This window comes from Pelmatolapia mariae, linkage group LG22, assembly GCF_036321145.2.
Source record: "Pelmatolapia mariae isolate MD_Pm_ZW linkage group LG22, Pm_UMD_F_2, whole genome shotgun sequence".
NCBI classification, from domain to species: domain Eukaryota; kingdom Metazoa; phylum Chordata; class Actinopteri; order Cichliformes; family Cichlidae; genus Pelmatolapia; species Pelmatolapia mariae.
The window spans coordinates 26374823-26401295 of NC_086245.2; the positions used below are offsets into that span (position 1 = coordinate 26374823).

Below are 26473 nucleotides of genomic sequence, written 5' to 3' on the forward strand. Positions count from 1 at the left end.
TATGAAATTAACAAGTTCACAGTCTGATTGGTCCCTATTGGAACATTTAAACCGAACATGTTCTGAGGTACAGCCCGTCCAAGAAGTTTGCTGTACACTAAAAACAAGTCCAGTATTTATTAGTGTTATAGAGCACTTTTTAGAAGGCATGGTGCATGTATAGTTTAAGAATGAAGCATTTTAACCCAGCTTGCTAATAACCTACCACACCACCCAACTGTCATCTGAAAATGGGTATTTCTGGCTCCACAAAAATATAAATAGTAGCTTCAAGTTGTAGGGTTGAGAAACCAATGGTAAAACCACTGTGTTCATCATTTACATACAGTCTATGATTTAGCACTGGTGGAGCGTTATCAGGTACCACTAGCAAACTGGGGTTTCTCTGAGTCTGCACATGCTTTTCTGTGTGCATTTGAACCTACCAGAATGTGACCAGCGAAGCAAAGGAGCAGGATCAAAGCCAATAACAGGAATGCCATCCCAAAGGAGATCCCGAGCACAGCAGTTCTGCAACACACACACAGACACACACACATTACTCTTAAGTCTCTTGGCACCTCTCAGCCTTCTAAAGTGCCATCCAGGCCAATAAATATCACAGAACTTTTAATGTATTCTACCTCAGACCTGCAGTTCGTTTACACTAAGGCAGCATAACATGGATCGTATGGCTCAAAAACAGGTTTGCTCATGTTTCAGTTTTCCTGTGGAGTAACACGGTAACGGCTGATTTAAGGACGCCTGCCATAAAACTGATGATGTCACGTCTAAAATGTGCGACGCCATGCTGCAGCAAACACAGCAAAGATAAAGAGGGAGAGACGGCTGAATTAGAAAATCAATGGCCTCTCAGATGCTGAATTACACTTTTGGCTCCCAGAAGCAGTAAATTAGCATGACCGCAAATCTCTCTCTCTCTCTCTCCCCGCTATTAAAGAGACGCCACACTTTGATTCACCTGATCTATAATCACTAGCAGACACGCTGCCCTTTCATCTCCATCGCCTTTTTTAACATTCCGCCTCTTGCTCCCCTGCCTCTTTCATTTCAGCGCGGTGCCCGTTGATGAGACAGCTGGCGTCAAATGGCTTTTTCACATCAGCCCTGCTGTCACAGCTGGAGTTCGCGTAAATCCTGTAAGACTGGCGCAGACTTACTTGGGCAAGACGAGGACCTGCACTATGAATATACAGGAGAATATGAGGCAGGCGCAGGTGACGTAGTACTTGAAGGCAGGTAATGTGGTGGATCTGTACTGCAGAGAGAAGATACAGACCATGAGTGCAGAAATCAGAGTCAGAACGAGCACTAAACATGCATTGCAAACAAGTTAGAATTGATCACGTGTGAAAAAAATGATATTGCTTAACATTTACCATGTAATTGCTTTGAATTCAGGGTTTAACTTTCAGCACCTACAAGTTTATACTGGTTTCTAATGATACTCTAAATTTAGGTAGCGTAAAACAAAAGAAGTAACAACAATCAGTCTTAATGGAAAGGACAATGTAGCTATAGTGTACTAATGTAATATAGTGGTAATCTCCAAATGATGAGACGAGCATGGAAATTTGAAGTCAGAGGTGTAGTATAGAATATTTAGTGGACACCCCTGTGTTCTATAAGCCTTATATAGCCTGCATAACAACTTCTTTTCCACCGATACCCACACAGTTGCATTGATTTGTTTCTCCCAGCGAGCGATGCCGGCTGCTGTTTTGTATGCATTCGCCTACCTCTTTCTCCAGGGCTTTGTTGTGAAAGAACAATGAGATCCTCTGGATGTCTTCAGACTTCAGCCACTGTCTGGAGACAACAAGTGAGACAAAGTCCAGAAGTCATTCCCCGGATGACTTATGGTCGCTGTATCCTCAGTGAGAGATAAAATCAGCTGGCGCGGAAAAACAATATTGCACGTCACAATGTGCCAACGGCTATGTATAGACCAATAATGCACGTCCCAACCACATAACAGCTGAAGAGTGTGTGAGCTTTGGTTTTATAACTCATCCATTTTGATATTGCTGAGGTCAGAAGTTAGGGGTGTAGCCCACTTCCTTTATTTCCCAAGGGGTGGGCACAGTGGATGGGTCCGCATGTTTGATTTGGCACAGTTTTACGCTGGATGTCCTTCCTGATTCAGCTCTCCTGGGCGAGGTATGACCAGCACTGAGAGTACACCAGCTCATGACTCCCCTGAGGCCGGATTTGTGTCTCCTCTGAGTCTTGAACCGGGGATCTTTCACCTGTACGGTGAATGTAGTGACAACTACACAATTGTGTACTACTATGGGAAAAGAACTCCATTTATAAAGAGCTTTCCTATCCCTGTGATACACCAGAGCCACTTTCACCAACTGCACACACATTTATACAGCGCTGGAGAACATGCTGAAGACAGGGAATGACTCTCTAAGGACACCCACTCCACTTCTCGAGCCTGATCACATACACATAGGGTATTTTTTCCACACGGAGCAAAGTACATTTGGATAGCTTTGTTTTCCCTTCAAGAAGAAAAATTAAAAATTAATTTTTGTATTTACTCAGGTTATCTTTGAGCAAAAACAAAGAAATTGGGAAAAGGAAAATACTTTTTCACTGCACTGTATTATACAGTATTTCTATTGTTATACCTCTCATGGGAGGGTCTTTTTACTTGCTTGAAACAATATCCCAAAGGTGCTTTTTCTTATAAATGCAGTGCTTTACTTTAGATTTATCTGCTTAGAGCTGCAATCGTCCCCTTTTTCCTTCATCATATATTACTTAAAATTATTCATCAGTGCATTAGTGTAGCTTGCCATCACCAGTGTGTGAATGTGTGTGTGAATGGGTGGATGACTGGTTGTGTAAAGCGCTTTGGGGTCCTTAGGGACTAGTAACAGCGCTATACAAATACAGGCCATTTACCATTTAAAGACTGCTTCATCATATTTAAATCATAAAACATGACTAAATAAACAGACCTTCATCTGCATCTGTCACTTCGGCCCTGAATCCGATGACGTTCTTTGACTGCAGGCTGACTTTCTGACTTCAGAAATGTGAAGCAGAACTAGATAATGCAGCGCACACAGCGCTTACTTACTTTTGTGAGTTAATGCCATCAATGGTGCGAATCATTCGTTCATTGAGTTCTTCTTCAAACCTCCTCCTCTGGGATTTGGACCTGGGTTTAAAGTGAGTGACAGAAAGAACTGATACATAAGCAGGATAAAAGTGGTTCTGTGTAACTGCTTGAATAAACTGTCCTGAGGGCGGAGCGATCACGTGTCATAAATATGCCCCTTGCTAACCTTTCTCGTCTCATCTGGAAGTGGTACTGGCCCATCGGAACGTCCTGAAAGAAGAATCGGACCATGAGTAAGTCATATCTGAACCTTTGTGTTCGCATCTGGGAAAGAGCAACACTCACTCTGGTGTTGATTTTGCCGTTGTCTGTGGTCATGCTGTCTCGATGGTGGAGATTGGCGAAAGGTTTGGCAGCTCCCCAGGACTCCAGGTATCGGGTCATCCTGACTGATGCTCTCATCTTCCCGCTGTCCAGAGAGGGACGAGAGCGTACGCCTAGCAGCGGGCTGTGCCTGTCGGTCTGGGAAAAGCATCGGGAACAGAGAAAAACAGACCTGAGAAGAAGTGGACGCTAGAGCAGGACCAGCAGGGTGGTCCTCGTCACTTTGATTGGTTATGCATGTCAACAGCCAAGGCTGCTGTGGATATTTTACTGCAAATATCCAATATTGGCATCAGGTCCAGAGTAAAAACCTCATTGTTGTACTCTTACTGCAATGGTGAAGTGTTCAAAATGGTAAAAGAGGACATTCAAACCCCATAATAGTAAAAAGCTAGCAAGCGTAAGGACAGCTGACTTTGATCCATCAGTTGTGCCTGTGTAATCCAGACTTTGACACATAAAATGTGCTCAAACCGAGTGGGTGTGAAGTGAAAAGGACCGGCTGCTTTGAGAACAGTGGTCATTTGACAGCTCTTGGTGTCTCCGACCTGCCCGTCAATCTTTTTGAGCTACTTAAAACACTTTCAGTCAAGAATAATGCATCTCTATCTCTCTCTCTCTGTTTTTTTTAATCCAAATTTTGTGATGAGTGCTTTTTCCCTGACAAAAAAACGTACCACTTTACCACCGCCCGAAACGCTGACAATCTGGGAGGATGACAAATGCCACACCTCTGGTGGTTTATTTTAATTACTCACAAAGACAGGTATTGCGAGGGACCAAACATGCGCACACATGCTTGTGACGACCACACCGCGCACACACACACGCACACACACACGGTCCACGATGACTGTGTTCATTTCCTGAGGGTGTACCCAAACAGCTCTGACAGTGACAATCAATGAAAGCGAAGGCAGAGATGACACCTCTTGTGATCAATGCTCCACGTTCGGCCTTGATCCATTTTAAGGCTCCTTGAACATGACAGAGACCTGCAGCCTTTTCACAATATCTGATAGGAAATCAAAAAGCCATCTCTAATAAATAATAAGGGCTACAGAGTGGCATCTTGAGAGACACTCGTGTAAGATCATAACACTACTGTATTTTGTAAGAAGGTAAGTACCACAGTTTAAACACCCAGAGGCTTGGGTTAGGTCTAAAACTGCTGTTTTTGTAATTACTGCAGCGCTGCATTCAGCAAAAGTAATTTAGGTCTCTCTACTCAAGTGTCACTACTCTGCATTTATAAATAGGATACTAGGGGAAAATAATAAAAAAAAACTTTCAGAAAAAATCTAATAAATCAACACGATGAGTGCCAATCTCCCATAAAATGTACCAATCTACTGGAGAGAACAGAGGGTGCTGGTGAACATTTACGCTTTAAATATTTTTTTCTATGTTTTTGCATGAATATAACATAAACCCTGAACCCTGAATACAAGTCTAAAGACTGGACACAGGCTAAACAAGAAGAACAAGAGAGAAGCAGGAGAGCACAATCCTCCACCAAGGCAGCTCACTCTCTGGGTCGTGTTTACTTTGAAGGGAATGGTGTTGTATTTCTTATAGAAACCTTTTGTACAAGTAGTTAATGGATAATAGGTATTGATTTCTACATTCAGCTGGAATATTGGTGGATTTCCTCACGCAAGCTCTGCGTGAACCTTCAGGTCCTTTCACGATATTTTTATAGGTTAACGGTCAGAGGTTTGACTCAGCCGTTCCAAAACATTAACTTTCTCTGGTGGGCCAGCGTGTGTCCCGCTCACGAGCCGCATGAGCTGCATGAGCTGGTTTCTGCTGGGATTCAGTTCACAAATCGATGTTCTGATATTGAGCTTTAGAGTTCGCTGGTGTAATTTAAAAGTTAGTGGCTCCATCATTGAAGTTGAGCCGTCCCTACTTAGGTGGAATGAAAGACACAAACGGCTGAATGATGGAAAAGATGATCATAACAGTGACCTCACCAGAAACTCAGCTGGTAGGAAAACACGAGGAAGGACCAGGGCTCCTCACTTCCTGTTTGAGAAATGAGTAGCTCAAAAGGTTTAAAAATGTTTTCCACATGAGCGTGGAAAGTTCACCAGTGAACTAGCTTCAAAGTCGTGCATGACGAGTGAATTGGTCCCTGTGTAGACGCAGCTTTGGGGGCAACAAATTAAAGTGTAAGAAATGTTAGAATTCAGCATGAAGTGAGCATAACATGAAGTCTGAATTTAGGGGGGTCACCCAGTGGGGGGCCTTGGATGTTTTTACACACTAACACCCTTCAGGGTATTTGTGTCTCTGGCTGGAAGTGAACCAATCGACCTTTTGCTTGCCAAGCAAACTTGCTAACAGTGTCCTGTACATAAAAAATAGGGACATGTGCTGCTGTAATCCCATACGAGCTGTAATACAATCCAGCATTTTATACTGAATTATTATTTCTTATTTTAAGCACAAAAACTCTCCAAGTTTGTTTTTTTCTCAGGTTTGCAGACCAAGTCATCAGACATCTGAATGCCGAGTTTGAAGTTAGTCTTGGTCAGGCAGCTCAGATTAGTTCAGAGCTGAGTTACTGAAGTGTGACCAGTTAATGATGAAGAGAAATGCTTCAGGAATTTAAGTGGAGACTTTTACTCTCTGCTGCTCGGCATGACTCTCTGTTTGAGCCATCGGGAGCCTCTTGAGCACCGTGTATAAATACTGACAGGCGGAGTGCATTGCTCCATTAATGAAACTGCAGCAGTCGAGATTCCAGATTGCACCGGCTTCACTCCAAACTGAAAATCTATGATCTTGCATGCAAATTTGCCAGATTTTTATTGAGCTGAAGACGCCAGCAGATAAAGATGAAACCATCGAAAGCATGCTCTCAGGGTTTGGTGACACGTTCTTTGAATTCACTGGAGTGAGTGTTAGTGTCGTGCAGGAAAAATAAGACATTGTTTTTCTCATGCAGAAAAAAATAAAGCTAAAGATTCTTGGTAAAGCTCTAAATAGAAGAAGAAAACACACAAGCATATTAGATTTGAAAAGATGTGGGGAGAAACACAAAAACCTGAATTTCTTTTGATAACACATGCCGGCGTTGCACCGAGAACTGAGCCCGGTGCAGACAGTGAGCAGAAGATGCCTGGAGTAGGAAGAGGGATATTTAGGGGAGTGGGTGCGATGTAGCCAAGTTATGGGGGGGGATTAGGAAGGAAGAGGACTGTTAAGCACGGGTTTTCATTTGCCAAGCTAAAAACTCTGAGCCCAGTCTGAATGCCGCCAGCATATTCTATACAGAAATAGTCTCAGCACAGAGGAGGCCGATCTCTTAAATGCCCTTAATCAGCCCTCCATGCCCTGTGTGGACAGGAGGAGCCGTGCGATGTCACAAACCACTCGCAATGCCTCGAGCTTCCAGACTAACCCGGCTCGTACTCAAATGTTGTCATTTGATAACAAACTGTGGGCGCACTACATTATTTTCCTCTTCTTGACATTGCCAGTATTGACTAGCTGCTCGCTTTAGCAGGATGAAGAGGTGATGATGTATTTCAGTGCATTTTTCGTGTCAGCCTGACCAGCATTCAAATGATTATGAAGCAGCGGCATTGTCCATGGTGTTGAAAATAGATTTCCCATGCGTTTGTGGACTGCCTCTTTACATCTACAAGAAGTTACATAAAAGCTTAAGTCATTACCCAAAATATATAAAATGTAAGTAGATACTGTGGTCTTGGTTTGACGGGTTTGATCAATAAAAGAGAATTTTTAGAAATCAGGGAATCAGTGGCTTTCCTAGATAATTCTCCTTTTTGGTGGAATTTTTTGATAAATTACTGTAAAAGTTTTGTTTTTTAATTTTTTTACCCCACTTAACAGAGACCTAACACAGTATAATGTTAATATATCAGCGCTATATCAGAGCTGTCAGATTACAATATAATTAGGCTATTATTGTAGTTACAGACGTATCCTGTCACAGCTTCGTTGCTCCAGCTGTCTGCCAGCAGCAGAAGATACACCCAAGCCGAGCTTGATATGAAACAGGTATACTGTCTTTGGCCATTTAGCAGTTTCCCTATGACTGATCAGCTGGCTCTAGTAGTGGCTATAGTTTTCTCACTACTCTAGTAGTCAAAGCATTACTCCATCACGACCGCCAATACTGGGCAGTCAGTTGTACTGCAGGACAAAAGTGTTGTTTTTATTCATGGACGAAAAACAATGATATTGTCATGGTCCTGGGCCACGTTGGCCCAGTATTCTTAGTTTTCATGTATTTTGTTCCTTATTTAGGCCATGCTTCCTGGGTTTGCTCTGTTACGTTGTTTCCTTATGTGTTTTCCCCTTGTGACTCTTACCCCCCGTGTGTCCCTCTGTGTATCTGTAAGCCCTCGTCTCTCCTTGTGTTTTATTCCATGTTTTCCCCTGCCCGTTATGTCTGTGCTCTTCCCGTGCTCTCTCTCTCCTCCTGTCTGAACCTCTGTACTTCCTGTTTTACTTTGACAGTCTCCCGTCAGTGTTGCGTTTACTCCTGCCGTGTCTTGTTATGATTATCAGTGTCACCTGTGTTCCCCGTGTGCTCCCACTTCCCTCGTTAACCCTCTGTGTATTTATGTCTGCGTCTCCCTCAGTTCTGTGTCGCGTTCTCCCTCATTCATGGCCGTGTGTTTCTCTGTGTGCTAGTGTATTGTTTCCCAGTGTAGTTTATCAGTTTGTTTCACCGTTTCTCTCCAGCAATAAAGCTGTGTTTTGAGGTCATTCCTGCCTCTGTGAGCTTGCGTTTGGGTCCACTTCCTGCCTGCCACATAGCCGAATCATGACAGATATGAAGAGAAACTGGGATTTTTGGGGACCATATTCTGCCCAGGCAGCTTTAAATGTTTAAATCCCTTTGTCCTTCACTCACTCCAAACAGTACCGTCATACTTGTCAATGCTTTTGTCACATCTCGTTTGGATTACTGTATTTCTCTTCTCTATGGTCTACCTCGGCGGTCCCCAACCACCGGGCCGTGAGAGCTGAGGCTCGGGTGTAAAATTTATGGTTTTCAGGGTTTTTATTGTAATTTGTTTAATTGTATTTATCATTAAGTCAGTTTCCCCGGGTCTTTTCCCATGTGTTATGAATAAAACTTCTTTTTTTTTGGTACCGGTACTGGTTTTATTTTCTTGTATTTATCCGCGACACCTTAAAGGCCGGTCCATGAAAATATTGGCGGACATAAACCAGTCCGTGGCACAAAAAAGGTTGGGGGCCGCTGGTCTACCTCATAAATCTCTCCATAAATTGCAGTTAGTTCAAAATACAGTTGCTCGTATTTTATTCCAAATTAGATTAACTGAACATATAACACCTGTTCTTAAACAGCTCCACTGGTTTCCAGTTCACCTCCGTGTCAATTTCAAGATCCTCCTTCTTACTTTCAAAGCGCTTCATAAGCTCGCTTGCCCATATATATCTGATCTTCTCCGTACATACTCACCCCCTCGTACACTTTGCTCTTCTTCAGCTTCCCTTCTGTTTGTTCCACCTGCTCGCCTGACTTCCATGGGACTCAGAGTCTTTAGCTGTTCTGCCCCAAGACTTTCCAGTGCATTTCCACCAGATCTACCCATCTATTCAAAATTGCATACCCTTCATCATGATTCTGTCTTAGTCTATTTTTACCTTGTTTAGCTTGTATACTTCATGCTTGTTTTTTTATTACCTTATGTTTTTATTTATATATTTTTTGTACTATTGTAAGGTGACCTTGAGGGTCTTTAAAGGTGCCTATAAATAAAATATATTATTATTATTATTATTATTATCGTTTACAAGAAGTTGTCTGATTGGAGCAGATGTGAAACATGACTGAAAATCAGTAAGGGAGAGCCAAGTCTAAATGGCTCCTCCCCATTTTTTTTAACCAATCACATTCATGTCTTGTTTGTACCATAATATAAAAATTTGGCACCCTAGACTATTGGACAGAGGGAGGTCCATGATGCTGTGTATAACCTTCAACCATTTAATAAACTTTGAAAACTTATCATTTGAGTTTGTGTTCCTGTTCGAACCACTTTTCACACAAATTAAATCAGCAAAACTAAAAGCATTCTCCATCAGCCTCATTTGTGTTTATCATTAGCAAATATACATGCTAGCATGCTACTATGCTATAGCTGACCACGCATATTTAGGCTAAAAGTTTCTGCTGCAGTGACTGCTGCCTGCTCCACTCTGTATGTAGGGGGAGAGAGGGGCACGCACAGGCATGCTCGTTTGGCTGTCACCCACTTACATCAATGCACTCATAGCAGTAAGTTTAGCCTTCAGAACTAACTATAACCTAAACCTCTTTCTAACTTTAACCCTAAACTCGAGTCTTTACAACAGGCTGTTGGAAGGTTGTGAAAAAATGACGTTTGCAAAATGTAATAACTCTGATTGTCCACAACTAGAATGGGTCATCATAAAGATACATGGACATGCTTTATCTTAACTCAGTATCACACACACATGGACACACAAAAACATTCAGTGAGCGTATCCTTACAGCTGTCCTCTTTTCAAGACAGTAACGTTATAACTACCATGTGATGCGTTTAGGGCACATCTGTAAATTTTAGCTAACAAGAAAAACTCCTCTGCTGTTTCCAACAGTGCTTTCTGACTGAGACTATAAGAGCTGTCATGGTATCTGACCTTGGGGTTGATGACCAGGTAGGTGACCACGTTATGCTCTTTTAGGTAGGAATCTCTGGTCTGTCCATCTCCAGGCTCTACCTTGTATGAGCCTTTCAAATGCTCCAGTGTTACTGAAGAGATATGGACCCTCCTGGAAAAGAGTAAGTGGATAGACGAAATCAGTTGAAGACTGAAGAGCTTGCGTCACTGCACCACCGACGGCTCAATTAAACTTTATTTTATGCTCGAGCTTTGTAACTACACTACCCTGTAATTCTCGCTTTTCAGCTCGGTTGCCCTGCAAACAGAGATGGAAATATGTTTTTTTTTTTTCATCTGGCATATTTTTCAGATAGCTTTCAGCAGGCATAACAGGAGACAAACTATTAGCAGCCCAGTGAGACAACACTGTGGCATTGGAGAGCTTATTTTCAGAGTAGCATACACATAACCACCGGCCAATTTTCTGGAGCTTGCTACAGCGCTGGGATGGCAGCCCTAATGGCCACAGAACAAATGCAGAGCTGCTTGTCAAATGAAGTAGCTATAATTGACAAAAATGCTCATAACAGGTAGAATTAGAGGAGACGGATCCCATGTCCAAAAATGTCTCAAAATGTTACCATTATTATGATGTAAAACATCTCAACAATGGAGCAGGGAAGTCATACACTAATTGCAAAGTAGCTTTGCACCAGCAGTGAGATCAAGTAAAGCATTCTTCGGTTCATTAATCTTACCCAGGCACACCTCCAGCCTCCATGTGATTTGCTAGCGTTACATCATGTGACCACACATCATATTGCCACTTCCGGAGGCCAATCACGCCACAGAGGACATTTCCAGAATGAACGCCAACACGCATGTTGATGTCGACTCCAGTGGCGTCTCTGACCTTCCTGTGGACAGTACAGAAACGCCCTGATGTATTGTGCTCGCTTTCTGTAAACAAGATCAAAAGCTTAAAGGGGACTTGTTACGCCAAATTCTAGATTAATATTTTTATTCCAGGACTGTGGAATAGCTTTGCATGGTTCACGCCCTGATTTGGTCTTATTGGCTATCCTTTGCAAACAAAATTTGAACAGTGGGTGGGTGGAGCTGTGTGGCTGTGATGACATTAGGGATACCAGCTATCACTGACATTGTTCAAATCCAAGCATAGAAAAAAATTCAGAGTAGCCTGAAATCTCAGATTTTGGCTCACAGCATAAAGCACTTCCATCCATCCGCATTAAAAACACCCACCATTGTTAAAAGCACATAAATGAAAGAAAATAAGGAAAAGCATAACATGTTTAAAACAAATCACAAAGTGTAGCAATGTTGCGGTTAACCTTTAGCGTAAGTCTGGGAGTAAAAGAAAATAGCTAGCCTGGTTAAATCAGAGGGTGAAAAGCTATGAACCACAGACTATATAAAAGACGGGTATATCTTCATATCTGCTATCAACAATGTGTAAGTGCTTTAACTCTTTACCCCCTTGAAAGCCTACCAGCAGTAATCCTTCAAGCTGAGCAGTTTCTGTCATATTTCAGACCTGCCTATAGAACAAAATGACTGGGTATGCATCAGAAGCTAGTGAGGGTGGTTTCTGCCCATACGGCTACCCTTGGAAAAACCTAGAAACTGTTCAAATGGTTGTCAGATCATGTCTTTTATTGGTATACATGGAGTCAAAACTCAAAAATCATTAAGGGTACAGAGGAGGTCGTCATCTTTATGAGAGAAACAACGACTAGAGGGCAACTATTCTGGTTGCCAGAAGACTTCCAGTTATACAGAAAACTGTGTGACCACAGTAAAAGCATTCCTGATGAATTTACAGGTTCAAGTCACATTGATTGCAAACATTATGTTTATTTTAGTGCTGTCAATAGATAGAACTATTACGCTGCTTCAACTAAAAATTAACTAATTAATCGCACAATTTTCTGTAATTAATCACGATTAATTGCAATTACTTGATCAATAGCCTGGTTGCAATTACATTTTTTCAACTTTATATTTAAGCTTGTAACTGACATTTATGCAATATAATGAAGTAAATGTGGAAAAAACACAGAGGATGTGTGCTTAAATTCAAAGAGAATTTGAATATTTTTTTTCAATCTTTTAACACAGGTTCACTCCTGTGAAATACCTATTAGTATATAGGTTTTTTAAAAAGTTGTAAGTATTCACTAATATATAATATATATTAGTGCTCTAAAACAATTAGAATGTTTAATCAGATTCATCACAGGGTTACTGTGGATTAATTTTGATTAATCACGATTAAATATCATTCATTTTTATTCTACAATAATTGCATTTCATTTTGCATGAGCAAACAGACTCGAGAAAAAAGGGAAAATATACGCACTTAACATGTTTATTGAACATCTTGAACATTCATGTTAACAAAAAACTCTGTAAACATTTATCCTCTCTCTCTGTCACTCTTGGGGAGGCACTTCATGTCCTTGAAACGAGGAACCAAATCTATGTAAAGCTCGTGTTCTCAACGACATTAACAGGTCTGCAGTTTGTTGCAATCCACTTGGTAATTGTGTCAGTCAATATGTTCGAGGTAGACTTACTGAGGCCCCGATGCTCCGTGAGTGGTTTGTCATAAGCTGGGTGACAGGTTAGCCAAAGTGCTAGCAGCAACTAACATGTGCTTCGCGTTAATGTGATATTTTAAGCTGGAAGTGCTTCGGTGAAAAGAAAATTCCTTCTAGCACAATGTGCATAATACTTTATGTCGGTCGACTGTTCCGTCTTGTTAGTCTTTTAATACTCAAATTTCCCATCGAGGGGGCCAATCTGCGTTTATCATCTTCCATATTGAGCTGATTGGTTCAGCTGCCCGTCACTACCAGATCAACTGCCCATTTGCACATGTGCGAAGGTAACTCTACTTGGACAAACTGCCCGAAATGCGTTGACGGAAACATTTCAGGGATTTTGAGTCATTCTGCACTCCAGATGCGTTAACTGCGTCAAAAATTTTAATCGTGTTGACCGTGATGCCGTTCATTTTGACAGCGTTAGTTTATTTAGCAAATTATGGCTGCATTTAGAATCAGAAAACAAGAAAATTGTTGAGGTTTTCTCTGTATTATTATAGGGTCTTTACATTATAATATAAAGAACCTTGAGGTGACTGTTATTGTGATTTCGTGCTAGATAAATAAAACTGAATTGAAAGTGTCTAACCAACCAACCCCACTCCTTCTCAGCATGTCACAGGCGAATGACACCGGTGGCCATCTTTAATCTGATTGTGATCAAAGGTCAGTGTTGAAACGCCTATGAAATGAATGTGCGTGTGTTCATGCGTGAATGAAGACACACAGACAGATAGCAGAAGAGGGAGAAACCGGGCTAATATATTTTGTCGTTTGTTTGAATATTTTATTTGTCCATTCTGGAGGCTTATCGTATTGCGTTCACACTGTGTTTACTCCAGAGTTCAAACAGAGCTGGAATCGAGTCTGGCATTCCTTCTGCTCAGTCTGTTTGACAGCTGTGTGTTTGTTTGTGTTTGCGTTTCCCTTTGTGTGAGAGAGAGCGAAAAAAAATACGGGTGAAAAGAGAGGGAAAGATCTGGTGTTTTACTTGATGGCCTCACACATATCCAGGCCCATCTTCACGCAGTTCCTGGCGTGGTCAGGCAGCGATTCGGGCAGGCCAGACACACAGTAGTAACAGTCTCCCAGGATCTTGATTCGCATGCACTCATTTTCCTTTAAAAAGCAGAAAAGGAGAAGGAAGCGAATTGCAGCCATTATCAAACTCTTTCATACCCAAATCTGTCCAAAATTATTATCATCTTTATTAATCCTCAGCTATTTTATTCCTTCCTTACCTCCATCTAACCCTCATGCACAGAGTCACATCCATCAAGCCCAAAATCATACACCCACACGTAAAGCATATTAGCTCTTATTCCACATGTGGGAAGTGTAACAGCTCATCGTTGGACTGGGTTTATGTAACAGCAGCTTTGTCAGACGGGAGGACAGAGCTGCTGGACACAAAGCAAAGAGAGCCTGACTAAACTGTTGAGACCCACGTAGCTGAGAACCCCCGAGACCGCGAGATACACTCTGACCAGCCCACGCATGCAGGCAGGGCGCTCCGGGAAAGCGCGGCAGGAAGGCTGACAGAGGCCGCAGGACCGAGAAAAAATGTATTTCGAGGCCACGTTTCATCTGGTAGACAACACCAGACAGACCTTGTTCTCTCGTCTTGGTTACTTTCTAATTAAGCCGTTCTAATTTAGTGCATTAATTCAAGCTTCAGATGACATTACCCTGAAAGCACTACATGTGAACCAAGACCAACTGTTTTATGTCTTCCATTATTTCCTCATTAAATTCAAATGAATTTCTGATTAAAATGCCATTTGCTGCTTTGATTTATGGAGGCTCTTACTGCATGATGCATATGGCTGTTTCTATTTTAATCATACAGAGTGGGTATACATACAGTAAATTCAGTTGAGAGTGTCTTTTCGGTTTACCTTCGCGATCTGGTCAAACTTGCCGAAGAGTTCGTTCAGCATGTGCACGAGCTCGCCTGGGGAGCAGTCACTGGCCAGCCTGGTGAAGCCCACAATGTCTGCGTAGAGAATGCTGTAAAAACAAAGATAAAGAACATTGTTAAAAGGAAAACCATTGTGTAATGTAGTACAGTGCAAAAGTCCTTCTTTATATTTTGCTTCCATGTACTTTTAAAGTGGTCTCGAGGAGCAGTTTTCCAGACTTTTTGAAGCAATTTCAAAGTTTTTCTTCAGTCATTTGTTGCTCTTTCACTCATTTTCAGTCCAGTCCTTGTACCTGACTTAGCAAAGGATCAATTTTAAATGATATCTTTAAGTGTTATCAGCAGCAAGATGCAAAAATGCCAACACCAAAATTTTTGTCAGGACCCGGGTCTGTGGGACCCCAAGGTTCATGAGCAGTCATTGGACTTGTTTACTTGTTGTTGATGTGTGTGTATATTATGCTGCTGTCCCTGTTTCCCTGCTTGTGGGCGTGTAGTGGCTGTACCTGGCAGGGACACACCCACCTTCAGGTCTGGTGGGTGTGTCCCTGCCAGGTGGCTGGCCACACCTGAGGAAATGATCACACACCTGCAGCTGATCAAGCCTCGTTTATTTGTGTGTGATTATTTACTGCACTGTAAATAAATGCACTGCTGTCATTGAAGAGTCCTGCATTTTGGGTCCTCCTTCCCCACCTCCCCACGGTCTGCCATACAGACCGTGACAATTTTATTCATTGATAGAGTTAAGAACACAGAAAACCACCATTAGATTTTGAGCCACTACTAAATACCACCTAGGAAGTATCTGAATGGTTTAATTTTTCACAATGGCAATCATCCCAAACACTCCTAGTGCAGTAAAAGCATATCTGGATTGGAAAACACTAAGTCATGGATTGGCCTCCCCAAAACCCAGAACTCAACGTTATTGAAGCAGTGTGGGATCATCGTGACAGAGAGTAGATCAAAAGGCAGTCCACATCCAAAGAAGAGCTGTTAATGTCCTTCAAGAAGCCTGGAGTACTATTCCTAAGGACTCCTTAAAGAAATTACATGAAAGCTTTCCTTTGGAGTTCAGGCTGTGTTGAAGAAGAAAAGCCATTAGAACTGTTCAAACTTTGTTTTTACCTTATATACTTAAGCAATCTGGGATCATGTTGACAGCAAACATCCAAAGAAGAGCTTTGAATGTCCTTTAGGAAGCCTGGAGAATTATGCTTGACTACTTAAAGAAATGATGAGAAAACTGTCTAACAGAGTTCAGACTGTTATGAAGAAAAAGGTGGCCATACCAAATATTGACTTGTATATACTGAATTGTGCCAACTGTGTTTTTCTGTGCTGTCTGGGAGCATTTGTAATGGAATTATCTGACAAATAATGAAGCTTCTGTGGGCCAAGAAATCCAAGAAGTTGTGTTTCAGTTTTGTTGGATGAAATTCAAGGATTTTATTAATCTATCGCTAAGCCAGCAGGTATCTGTGAGTGTGCACAGCGTCTGTAAAGTTTAGAGATAAAGATGAGCTTATAACTTTAGCGCTCCACCATCTGGTTCAAATATAGCTTCAAAAAATTAGCATTGCAGTCGGCAATATACCGCCACTGAGGCTTTACAGTGGAAACTAGGCAACCCAGGCAATAATATGATTTACATATTAGCAGCGAATAACGTTGGTAAGTTGATACAAGACGCTGGAGAACTCGTGGGATTGGAGTCCAGAGTTCACAAACCAATAAGTGACGTAACGGTTGCTGCATCAGCCTTTATGTAACTCTATAATGACAACAGTTCTCTAACACCTGTGCTGCTGATTCAACCTTTGGAGGCTGTAGTTTCTCATCATTGTAACTCTTATATAGCAGCATAAACTGCATGTTCTACACTTATATACAATTTTTAATGGTTAAAATGTATTTTTTTAAAAAAACAGGAAAGGTGTGTGCACTTTAAAACAACCATATTCACACGTTACATTTCCAGCTATCTGTCTCGTGATGTGCCAGCTTTTAGTATGTGACCATCTCCCGAAAGAGAAGGAATGGTATGATAGCCAAGCCTATTACTGCAGCTGGAGAACTGATAATGGGGGTAGTACCTGTTTGGCTCTCTGCTAGCTGACTAATTTAAGAGGATCCCAGCAAAACTGCATTTCCACCTGTACCTGTTCTTTGTTCTGGAAAGATTTCCCTCGTCTCGGCCATCACTGTGAGCTGGACCATGTGAGATTTTGTTATTATTGGAGAGATAATAGGCAGATCAACATGAGGACACACACATTCATCCACACACACACACCTGAGGCCTGCTTAAATGAGGCACGGTGCTGCTATTTCTCCTGTGAAGCTCCATGATGAGGGTAAAAACAGATTTTTAGAGGGCATTCGGTGAAGAGGCTCTCATAGCCTGGGTTTGTGTACTCGCTCTGTTACTATGAACCCCCTCAGTACAGAGGAGGATGTCATCGGGAAACAAGGACAGAGGCTCCTGCTCATTTCGCAAAGTGACCTCAGAGGACAATAGAGGTGGATTAACTCTGAGGTGAATTCAGTCATGAAAGGAAAGAAGAAAATGGGATGTAAAGAGGATGGCCCAAAAAAAGTGGTTTGAGGAAAAGAAATGAAATTACAGGACATGACAGAAGATGAGAAGCTTGCAGTAATATACAGTAGGAGAGATCCACCTATAAGAGCTGGTGGAGGGTGGAGGACAACCCAGATAGCAAGGAAACATTGAAACAATGTTGAGTCAATATCAGGCGACATCATTGAATCAACGTTGAAGTGTGACGTTGACCCAACGTCACTCTTGCACCCATTTTTAACATTGAAACAACGTCAGGTTTTGATGTTGAATCAATGTTGAAACTTGACATTGATTCAACGTTATATTTTCTAACACTGTTGACATTGAAACAATGTCAGATTCTGATATTGAAACACTGTTGAGCTATGGTGTTGATTTTCCACCTCTTTCGCACAGTTGCTTTTTATTGAAAAAAAACAAAAAAGGTCAATAGACATGTATCATTTGCAAAATACTTTATTAAAAGACAAAGTTTCCTATTTACATTTCTATGTTTCACGTCACTTTTTATCATTTACTCCGGGATGGGGATGGATGATGTGTGTCCTGCGCGCCACCCGTACGACCTGGAGCATATCTGAGCCATTTCTGGACTGCTTGAGCAAAGACCAACTCAGACATAGAGTTCGCCCCTACCTGCTGCGCCAGGCCATCTAGGACAAAAATAGACACACACACAAAAAAACAAAGACAAAAAAAGGGAATTAGAGCACATGAATAAGCTCTTGTTAATTGTCTTCAGCAGGGAGAATGTATGTAAACTCCTAGGCTGATAAACATGAAAGTCACCAGGCGGAAATCAGCAAACTGCTGCATTTGATTCCCAAAGAGCTATAAGCTGAAAATGTGATATGTCTTAGCATGGTGTGCCGTGTATCCTTTAAAAAAAAAAAAGAAAACATGGGGTCGTCGGGCTGTACAAAGTGTACAACCCGAGGACAAAACAAGCCGAAGACCAAAGACTCCATCTCCAGATTAACCGGACATGAAAGTCTTGTTATTAAGAAAGACAAAGTAATATAGCAAAAAACAGACATAGGAAATGTGAAATGCACCCAGCACATCAATTGATCCCTTTATTGTTCACTTTAGGCTCATAAAACTACAATAAATGTTAAAACTTACCAAATATGCATCTGCACAGCGCTGTCTCTTTAAATGCCCTTTTTTGCTTTGTCTGGCCCTTGGTATTTTTTCCCTGCCCAGTTGAGTACAGAGGCCAGCTCCTTTGTAATGGCATAAACCATTACACAGCGGACTCGCACCTCCAGTGTGGTCCAGCAGCACCAATCAACGCAAAGCGTCTCACCTATAGACACATTTTATGAGATGGAATTAGCGTGTCTCATGTCTTAAATGTGTATGCAAGTGCTTGTGTGTTTACTTCATGTAATTGATGATAGAAACATGTCATTTAGTTTTCCCTAAAGCCTGATTTTCAAGTCATACAAAGAATAAACCAAAGTATTGGCAGTACAATGTATTTCTATTCACTTTTGTTGGATATTCATTTGTTAGTTCTTGTAACTGCTAAAAGTGTTTACTAGTTTTTGCCTGTCACATATATTTGTTATACCATGTAAACTGTGAAATTCCAAGATTTTCAAACTTGCCTTGTAATAGTGGCTTCACAGAGTCTCTGGAATCTACAGAAAAAAAAAATCACAACAAGATGACATTCAGGAGTATAAACTGGTGTTTTGAAGATAAGAGTACAATGACATTGTGATGCAGCTTTAAAGCTTTTTTAAAAGCATACCATCTATAGGGAAGACATCAGACTCTGCATGCTGGCGAGATCGCAAAGCTGTGTCGGTTTGTGCCGGAGTGGCGAAAGGTGCCGGAAGCTGGGTGGGGCATTATGATGGTTGCTATCAGTGGGCTGGGGGGCAGACTGCGGAGTGATGAGGGCTGTTTAGAAAAAGATAATTTTTTAAGTATTTAAGAATACAGACAACTTGTCAAAAAAGTTTCCTTGTGTCAGACACAGATATGTACACAGACACTAGACAGTATTTTATTACCTGGTATTTTCACTCGAGGGGCCTGGGGAAACCGTTTTTTTGTAGGCTGCTCATCCTCTGAGTCCGTATATGTGTACAGGGGATTTGGTCTAAAGAAAATAAATTAAAAACGGTCTTAAGTAATTGTAAATATGCTTTTGGCATATTGTTTCCTAAAGTTAGTTTGATTTCTAACAACACACACAGGAAACAGAGACGTGCAAGAAGGTACAGTATACAATGAATTTTTCAAGTGCACAAGTGTACACGGCTTTGCATTTTTAAAAAGTTTACAAACTTCCACTTTTTGGACTATATTATGTGGCGATATTGCAGTATGCAAGCACCACAGATATGTATAAAAGACAAGATCATAAATTCTTAACAATCAAAGATATGTTTGTGAATATAAAGGTTTTACTTGTGCTTTCTTTTAAGACTGGTCTGGGTTTCTTCTTCGGACTGAAGGTCAGACGTATCACAGCGTTCACGTGGATATCTCTGAAGACTGCGTTCTGCTTCGTGAAATGTGCCTGGAAATACAAACACAATGTACGGCCAGACATACATTACGTGTGGACAAAAGGTGCAAACGCATAGAAAAATCAGCGGTTTCAAAAATACGCTGGTACGTGTGGACGTAGCCTTATTCATTATTCAAGGCACAAACGGAAAGTCATGTACGCGTGCAACGTAAAGTTAGTTGAGCGTGCAACGTACAGTCACGCATGCTGCGTGAGCTTTCAAACTGAGTCTAAAGTTTTCGTGTGCGAATTGAAGCGAGTGCTCTCCAATCATCAAAAGTAACAAAGTCATTGAACACGTTTATACAGTTAACTTTACGTTTATCAATCATATATCACAGATTTAGAATTTTTTGTAGTACTAAGTAACTACAGAGCGAAAGTCTGGGTCAAGCGCCGAGGCGACGGCAAGAACAAAGGAAACCTCGAAGCGTTAAAGCTAGCTTTGTAAGGGAATATAACGAAGAAATTATGAAACGAAAATGTTTTCTTTGTTGATATACTTTGTTCGCAGTGCAATTTATTTGTTGCCAGATTGTAAGAAGTAGACACAATTTAAAAAACTTGTTAATGTACAACATTAACAAGTTTTTTTTTACTGTTATTCAAATGCAAACATGGAAATACCGAGTAGGAAAAAAAATCATTCATTCTTACCTTATACTAATCGTGGTGCGGGCCAGTGCGGTGCATGAACTGATGCCTTCTCCGGTCAATTCCGCTGAGAGTAAATCAAATGTCCCGCTCTACTGTAGAAGACAATGAATACCGGGGGAGGGGGGGGTGTACCAATGTGAGAGGGGTGCTGCGGAATAGTCCAAGTGATCGCTGCTTTAATTTCCCGGTCAACTATACATAAATTGCACGTAGACACGATTTTTTAAAGCTGGTGAACTAGACCAAGTCATTGATAACAAATGAACAATAAATCTACTTTCTCTGGTACTTTATACCCGATCAGTTGCAATGCAATTTAATGCTCAACTACAAATCGATGGTTTTTGATGGTGACCGGAGCCGAATGATCGTCAACTATAAATAGACGTTTTCTCGACGTTGTTGTTGTCACCTGGTCGACTATAAATAGATCAAATATCAATGACAAAAAAACAACGGTGAATCAACATCGTTACAACGTCTCTATAGTAAGACCGTCGGTTTACCACAGTATTTCAATGTTGTTACAACATTGGCATTTCAACCCCGACCATATACGACGGTTCGGATGAAAAATCAACATAGATTCAATGTCGTCTTGCTATCTGGGAAAGGTGGGTGAAGTGTGAGCAGGAGGACAGGATGGCATACGAGCAATCAGGAGCTAAGATGAGAGCAGAAAGTAATCATCTTTATCATGTGGAGGCACAGAGAAAGGAGAGGGACACTTACCTGACATTGGTGTGCCGCTGCACGTAGAGGTTGTGGAAGTTGTTGGTGCTCTCGGTTCGACCGAAGTTCGGTCCCTGAAGCCTCTGGATGATCTCAGCTTTCATCACTCTGGCTATGTGAGCAGGCAGTAGGGATAACAGCAAGCGCTCCTACAGAGAGGGAGATGTGGGGGAAGGAATGCAAGCCAGGCAAGGCAGGCGGTAACGTAGTTTAAATGTTAACAGTGAATAACAAAGGCAGGTTGATAAAGAGACTTTGTCTTTCTGATATACTATGATATGGAAATAATCGGGTTTTGTTTCCACCAATCAAACAGAAAGGCTCCACGAGTACAAAAATCTTAATTCCCATTCAAACTGGTTTGAATAATTTGCTCCCTGAAACTGAAAGCTGAGCTGCTTTTCTAAGACCAAAAGGAGACCTAAAGGCTCACATGTAGTGTCTGACAAGGAGTAGTGCATAATTAAGTCTGTTCTACTCTATTCTCTTCTGTTGTCATCCACAGCTAATATTTAACCTATTTTTACATCCCTTAATGATGGCTCATTGAGGCTAATTTTTCAAGCACTGAGCACAGGAAGCCAAAGTCAAGCACTGAAAATCTCTCGAGGCACATTTTCAAATATGTAGTGTGTCATGGGAAACCAGGTTCTGCGCATTTTTAGGCTGCCGGTTAAATGAGTGATTGAATGGAACATTAAGGTAAATGCACTTGGTAACCTCCAGTGGTGTCAAAATTAATGTGGAAGTGCAAAAATTGCAGTTCAGTCAGCGGTACTATAGATAATAACAGTAATTTATATTTGGAGTTGTGGCGCTGCTTGGGCGCTAACAGCCACTGCTGAAAAGATCGGCAGAGAACAGAGAAGTTATCAGTGACAACAGAGCTGACATTAATTCAGAAAGAGCAAGAAAGCATAAGATGCGGTCAAGGTGGGTTGCAAAGTGGCTTGCAGACAAAAGCATTTTTTAAAGCCACTTTCAGCCACTCCCTTATTTACATGGGGTCCTCGAAGCAGGTAGCTCTGCATGCTTGATTTGGTAGATTTTTGTAGGAGAAACCCTACCTGCCATGATCCCAAAGGCATTTGTGTTTTCTCTTGACACTGAACCAGGCATATGAGTTTTGGCTGTCAGCTTTTTCGTCAGCACTGAAATCAGGAGATTTGCTGGGATTGCAGCTGAGGTGAGCTTGACGTTGTTGACTATGTGAGTTTCCACCATTAACAAATAGTTAAATAGCCCCATACAGCCCCACTGGGAATTTTTTTTATAACCACCTATTCAAATTGTATTACCCATTTAACATCCACCAAATCACTGGTCTACTCCCTTAGGGTTAGGATCCATCTGTTTTTATTAAATTTTGGGGTTGTTGTGCATAACTAAATGGAAATGCTAATGAAAGAAGAGCTGCATAGCAAAATGCACTGTTGAAACTTTAGTTTCTGATAATGTGATTCTTTAGCATAAGGCTAAAATACAACCAAATGGTAGTCCTATCCCTAATGGGTGACAGGTATATGCCAACACCTGTTGTTCTCCTATTGTAACAGCTAGCTATCTGCTAAACATCACCTCAAGCTGATTCAAGTCAGTGAACTGGATCCCTGAGTGTGTTTTGGGGTGAGAACTGATAAATGAGGTCAAATTTTATATTATTTTATTTCAGTATGTATATGTAGGCACTTAGGAGCTACTTGCATCTGTATGATGCGCCAGTTGTCACAATGAGGATCGATGAGGACCGAAATGCATGGCGTAGCAAGTTAGCTAGCTGATCACAAGTCAAATATGAACAAAGTCCAAAGGGAGGTGGAAACAATCAGAGAATTGATGGGAAACAGACGTGAAGTAAAACTACAATAGGTAACCTTCAAAGTCATACAGCAAGTTAATGAAATGCAAAATAACAAATGCAGCGAGAAGGTCTGTGCTAAACATGAATAGCAGACAGGGGAACAGGCAAAAGATAAAGATGAGACAGAGGACAGAACAGACGGGGGAAACACATAGGGAACTAAAACTACTACAAAGAATGAAAATAAGAGAATGGCCCAAACTGTGAAACTGAATCATGCACATCCATTTTTTATATACAGTCATAATGAAAATGTAGATGTCATATATCTATATACCTTTGCAGTGATGTAAAATTTATTGACCTATTATAGTCCCTAGTCCAAATCATCAATTTCTTTCTCATTTTGTAGGTTTTTCTACATTTCCCAAAAAGCATCTTAAGCATCTCATGAACACTGCTGTGCAGCTGCATTTGCTGGAATATCTCAGAAAGTGAAATGCCTCGTGGCTGAAGTCAACAAAAGCACACAGGTGGCTGTTGGCAGTGATCTGGGTCTGTTTATCACATTTTTCTTCCGAGGATTTATCTCTTGTCTGATTTTTGAAGGCTACATTATTGTTGCACAAATACGACTATACAAACGACTTTGACAGTTGCTGGTGATTTTTTAGAAAGTTTACCTACGCTTTGGAAAAGTCATGTCATTATACAGTGAGGAGAAAAATGCAGAACCACAGATGCAAGATCCATCACCCTTCGCTGTTGTGTAACCAGAAGTTTTTGCTTTAATTTAGCACCATACACACTTGCATAGAGGGTGATTTTGGCGTGCATGTGCAAGCGTGTGGGCATGTGTGTGGGTGTGTGTGCATGTTAGAGAGAGTGAATAGCTGCCTGAGGGGGTGTGACTCATAAATGCAGCTCACAGCAGAGAGGGTCATTACATTGTTCACACACCACGGGCTCATTTCCTAAAACACAGCAGCAAATTAAGTCGAGAGAGGGACCAGGGGCTCTAAAAATAGAAACCAATAGCAACACTTGCTCTTATTTACTTATTCAGCGCCGGAGCAATATGAACACTCCACTGTGAGCATGCACAATAGGTATAATAGCCTGGGGAGATGTAGTGTTATTAATCATGTGTTTGATTAATCAACTAAAGTTGTGTGTTCAGTCGCTGAATGAGATTTGTTTTATGCACTGGCATTTGTGTGTGTCCTCACACAGTGATGCAGATACTGGTGCTGAGGAACAGATGCCAGCTTAGTTATAAAACATAGATCAACAGATAGACTCTGCTTTTACAGGCTGTTATGCATGTTCACAAATAAAACATGTCGTAAACAACTTAACAAGAAATAACAAGAAATGGTAACTACACCTAAATCCAGTGTTTTTACAAAAAAGATTCCTGTAGCAAGTAAGCAACTTTTTACAAACTTAGCAATTTAAAAAATGATTTAAAAACTCATAGTCAATGCCAAGTGCGTACACTACAGGTTATTAGTGTGCATGTTCATATGTCATTTCCCTGGTTGGAAAGAATGGCTAATGTCAGGGCAAAGACGCTAATGTCAAGCAAATGTCACCGCATAATGCCACTTAGACATGACGGACTTACCAACTCCTCATCCCTGACAAAACTAAGAAGTGAAATATTTTAGCAATTAAAACAGAGGCGGTTTGAATTTAATGTGGGCACTCATATTAAGAGACAGATAGCAATAACGAGGCTTAGGGCAAGGCAGAGGCCAGCAAGGCCTTGAGCTAATTATAAAAATCAGCATGCAAATAGGATGCTTGCCTTTGCCACTTAGCAGTAAACACAAAGTATAGTCAAGGCTAAATGGAAATATTACAATATGTGTTTGTAAAGGTAATACATTTTGATTGATTACGGTGCTAGATAGAGATCACACAAGACTTCAAATCCTGGATTAGAATCCATCTAACCCAGGACCATCTTTAGGGTTTATAGAGATATATTCACTCAAATATCTAATCATTACAACCAAGACGCAGAAAAAATATCTCTGCACCAACAACATTTTGAACTTTGCAGCAGATCATCTACAGCAGCAGCAGAAGACCACACTCTGTGAGCTAAGAACAGGAATCTGAGGCCATAATTCGCACTAGCTTGCCTAAATTGGACAATATAAGATTGGAAAACGGTTGCCTGATTTGATGAGTCTCAAGAATTCATCAGAATTTGGTATAAACAGCATGAAAGCATGGATCCATCCTGCTTTGTTTCGGCAGTTCAGGCTGGAGATGGTGATGTAATGGTGTGAGGGGATATTTTCTTGGCATAGTTTGGGCCCCTTAGTAGTTGAGTATCATTTAAATGGACATAATGGCAGTGACATTTCGGACTATATCACAAATCTCAAACTGTTTTTTGAACAAAACAGTGAGTTCACTGTACTCAAATGGCTTCTGCAGTCACCAGATCTCAGTCCAGTAGAGCACCGTTGGGATGTGGTGGAACTCGAGATTCAGATGACTGATGTGTAGGCAACAAAATCTGCAGCAATTGTGTGATGTTTTCATGTCAACATGGACCAAAATCTCTGAGCAATGTTTCCAGCACCTTGTTGAATCCATGCCATGAAGAATTAAAGCGGGTCTGAACAAAAAAGGGAGACCAACTCAGTCCTAGCAAGGTGTAACTAATGAAGATTAGTTGGGTACCATTAGTTGATGTCAGTGGGTGAGTGTAACTAATTAGTGTAACTAATCTCAGGTCACCTGAGAGAGATCCCTGAATCAGATATGTGGTCAATGGATTGATAGGTTTACTGATGAATGGATGAATGGAGCAAGGAAAGAAGTCAAAGATAATGACTCTTTACCAAATTCACTGCAATCCATCCAATTAGCGTAGCTATTTCTGAATGTACTTAATGCTTTTTTTAGTGCCAAAATTTGACAGGCTTGTTTTGTAACTTCAAAATGGGAACTTCTCCAACTCTTAACAGCTTGTGGAGTAATTTCTAAGGGAACCGTGGATGGATGGATTCTTGGCAAAAATACACAGGATATGACGCTTGTCACTAAGCCCCTCTCATCCTCTCCCTAACAGCAGCAATCGCAACCAAGTCTGCTAACACTGGAGTCTATTAATATGTAACTTCAGAAAATGTCTGGCTCCCAACAAAATGTGGATTCCAACGCAAACTCTGCTTGAGAACCAAAAGCTGATGTAGTTTCAGATAGTATTTTGTTAGCGATGGAACAAAATGATGGCTGGAACGTTGGAAAGGAAACAAGCTAGTTAGCAAGTTAGCCCCATAGCTGCTATTTTGGGTAGCTAATGAATTGTCCCAATTAGCAACAAAACTAAAGCTGACAAATATTAGCCAGCCCACAGTACACGTAACGTTTGAGCCCCAGAGTAGAGTGAGCATGACTGTTGGATATGCAGACAGTCAAACTAGTGAACAGAAGAAGCAAAAGCAGGATAATAACCAAGAAGTAACTTCTTCAAGAACTAAAGTATGGCTCTCAAAC

At 41.2% G+C, this 26473-nt stretch overlaps 1 protein-coding gene and 1 long non-coding RNA gene across 3 annotated transcripts in view; both read right to left on the reverse strand.

Moving 5' to 3' along the window:
* The window catches only part of adcy2b (adenylate cyclase 2b (brain)), a 70608-nt gene that overhangs the window by 21090 nt on the left and 23045 nt on the right, over window positions 1-26473 (reverse strand). For both annotated transcript variants that reach the window (XM_065471223.1, XM_065471222.1), the window contains exons 5-15: window positions 21154-21302; window positions 14628-14739; window positions 13721-13848; window positions 10858-11016; window positions 10136-10268; window positions 3422-3598; window positions 3303-3346; window positions 3095-3175; window positions 1740-1809; window positions 1161-1258; window positions 426-510 (exon numbers count right to left, since the gene is read on the reverse strand). In XM_065471223.1, coding sequence (XP_065327295.1) covers window positions 426-510; window positions 1161-1258; window positions 1740-1809; window positions 3095-3175; window positions 3303-3346; window positions 3422-3598; window positions 10136-10268; window positions 10858-11016; window positions 13721-13848; window positions 14628-14739; window positions 21154-21302 — 1236 coding nt within the window. The remainder of the gene's footprint in view (window positions 1-425; window positions 511-1160; window positions 1259-1739; window positions 1810-3094; window positions 3176-3302; window positions 3347-3421; window positions 3599-10135; window positions 10269-10857; window positions 11017-13720; window positions 13849-14627; window positions 14740-21153; window positions 21303-26473) is intronic.
* Window positions 17545-19350, reverse strand: LOC135932411 (uncharacterized). Its single transcript, XR_010573518.1, has 5 exons — window positions 19262-19350; window positions 18997-19148; window positions 18851-18883; window positions 18363-18546; window positions 17545-17890 (listed from the first exon to the last, which is right to left on the reverse strand). It is a non-coding gene; the product is annotated as an uncharacterized LOC135932411 (long non-coding RNA).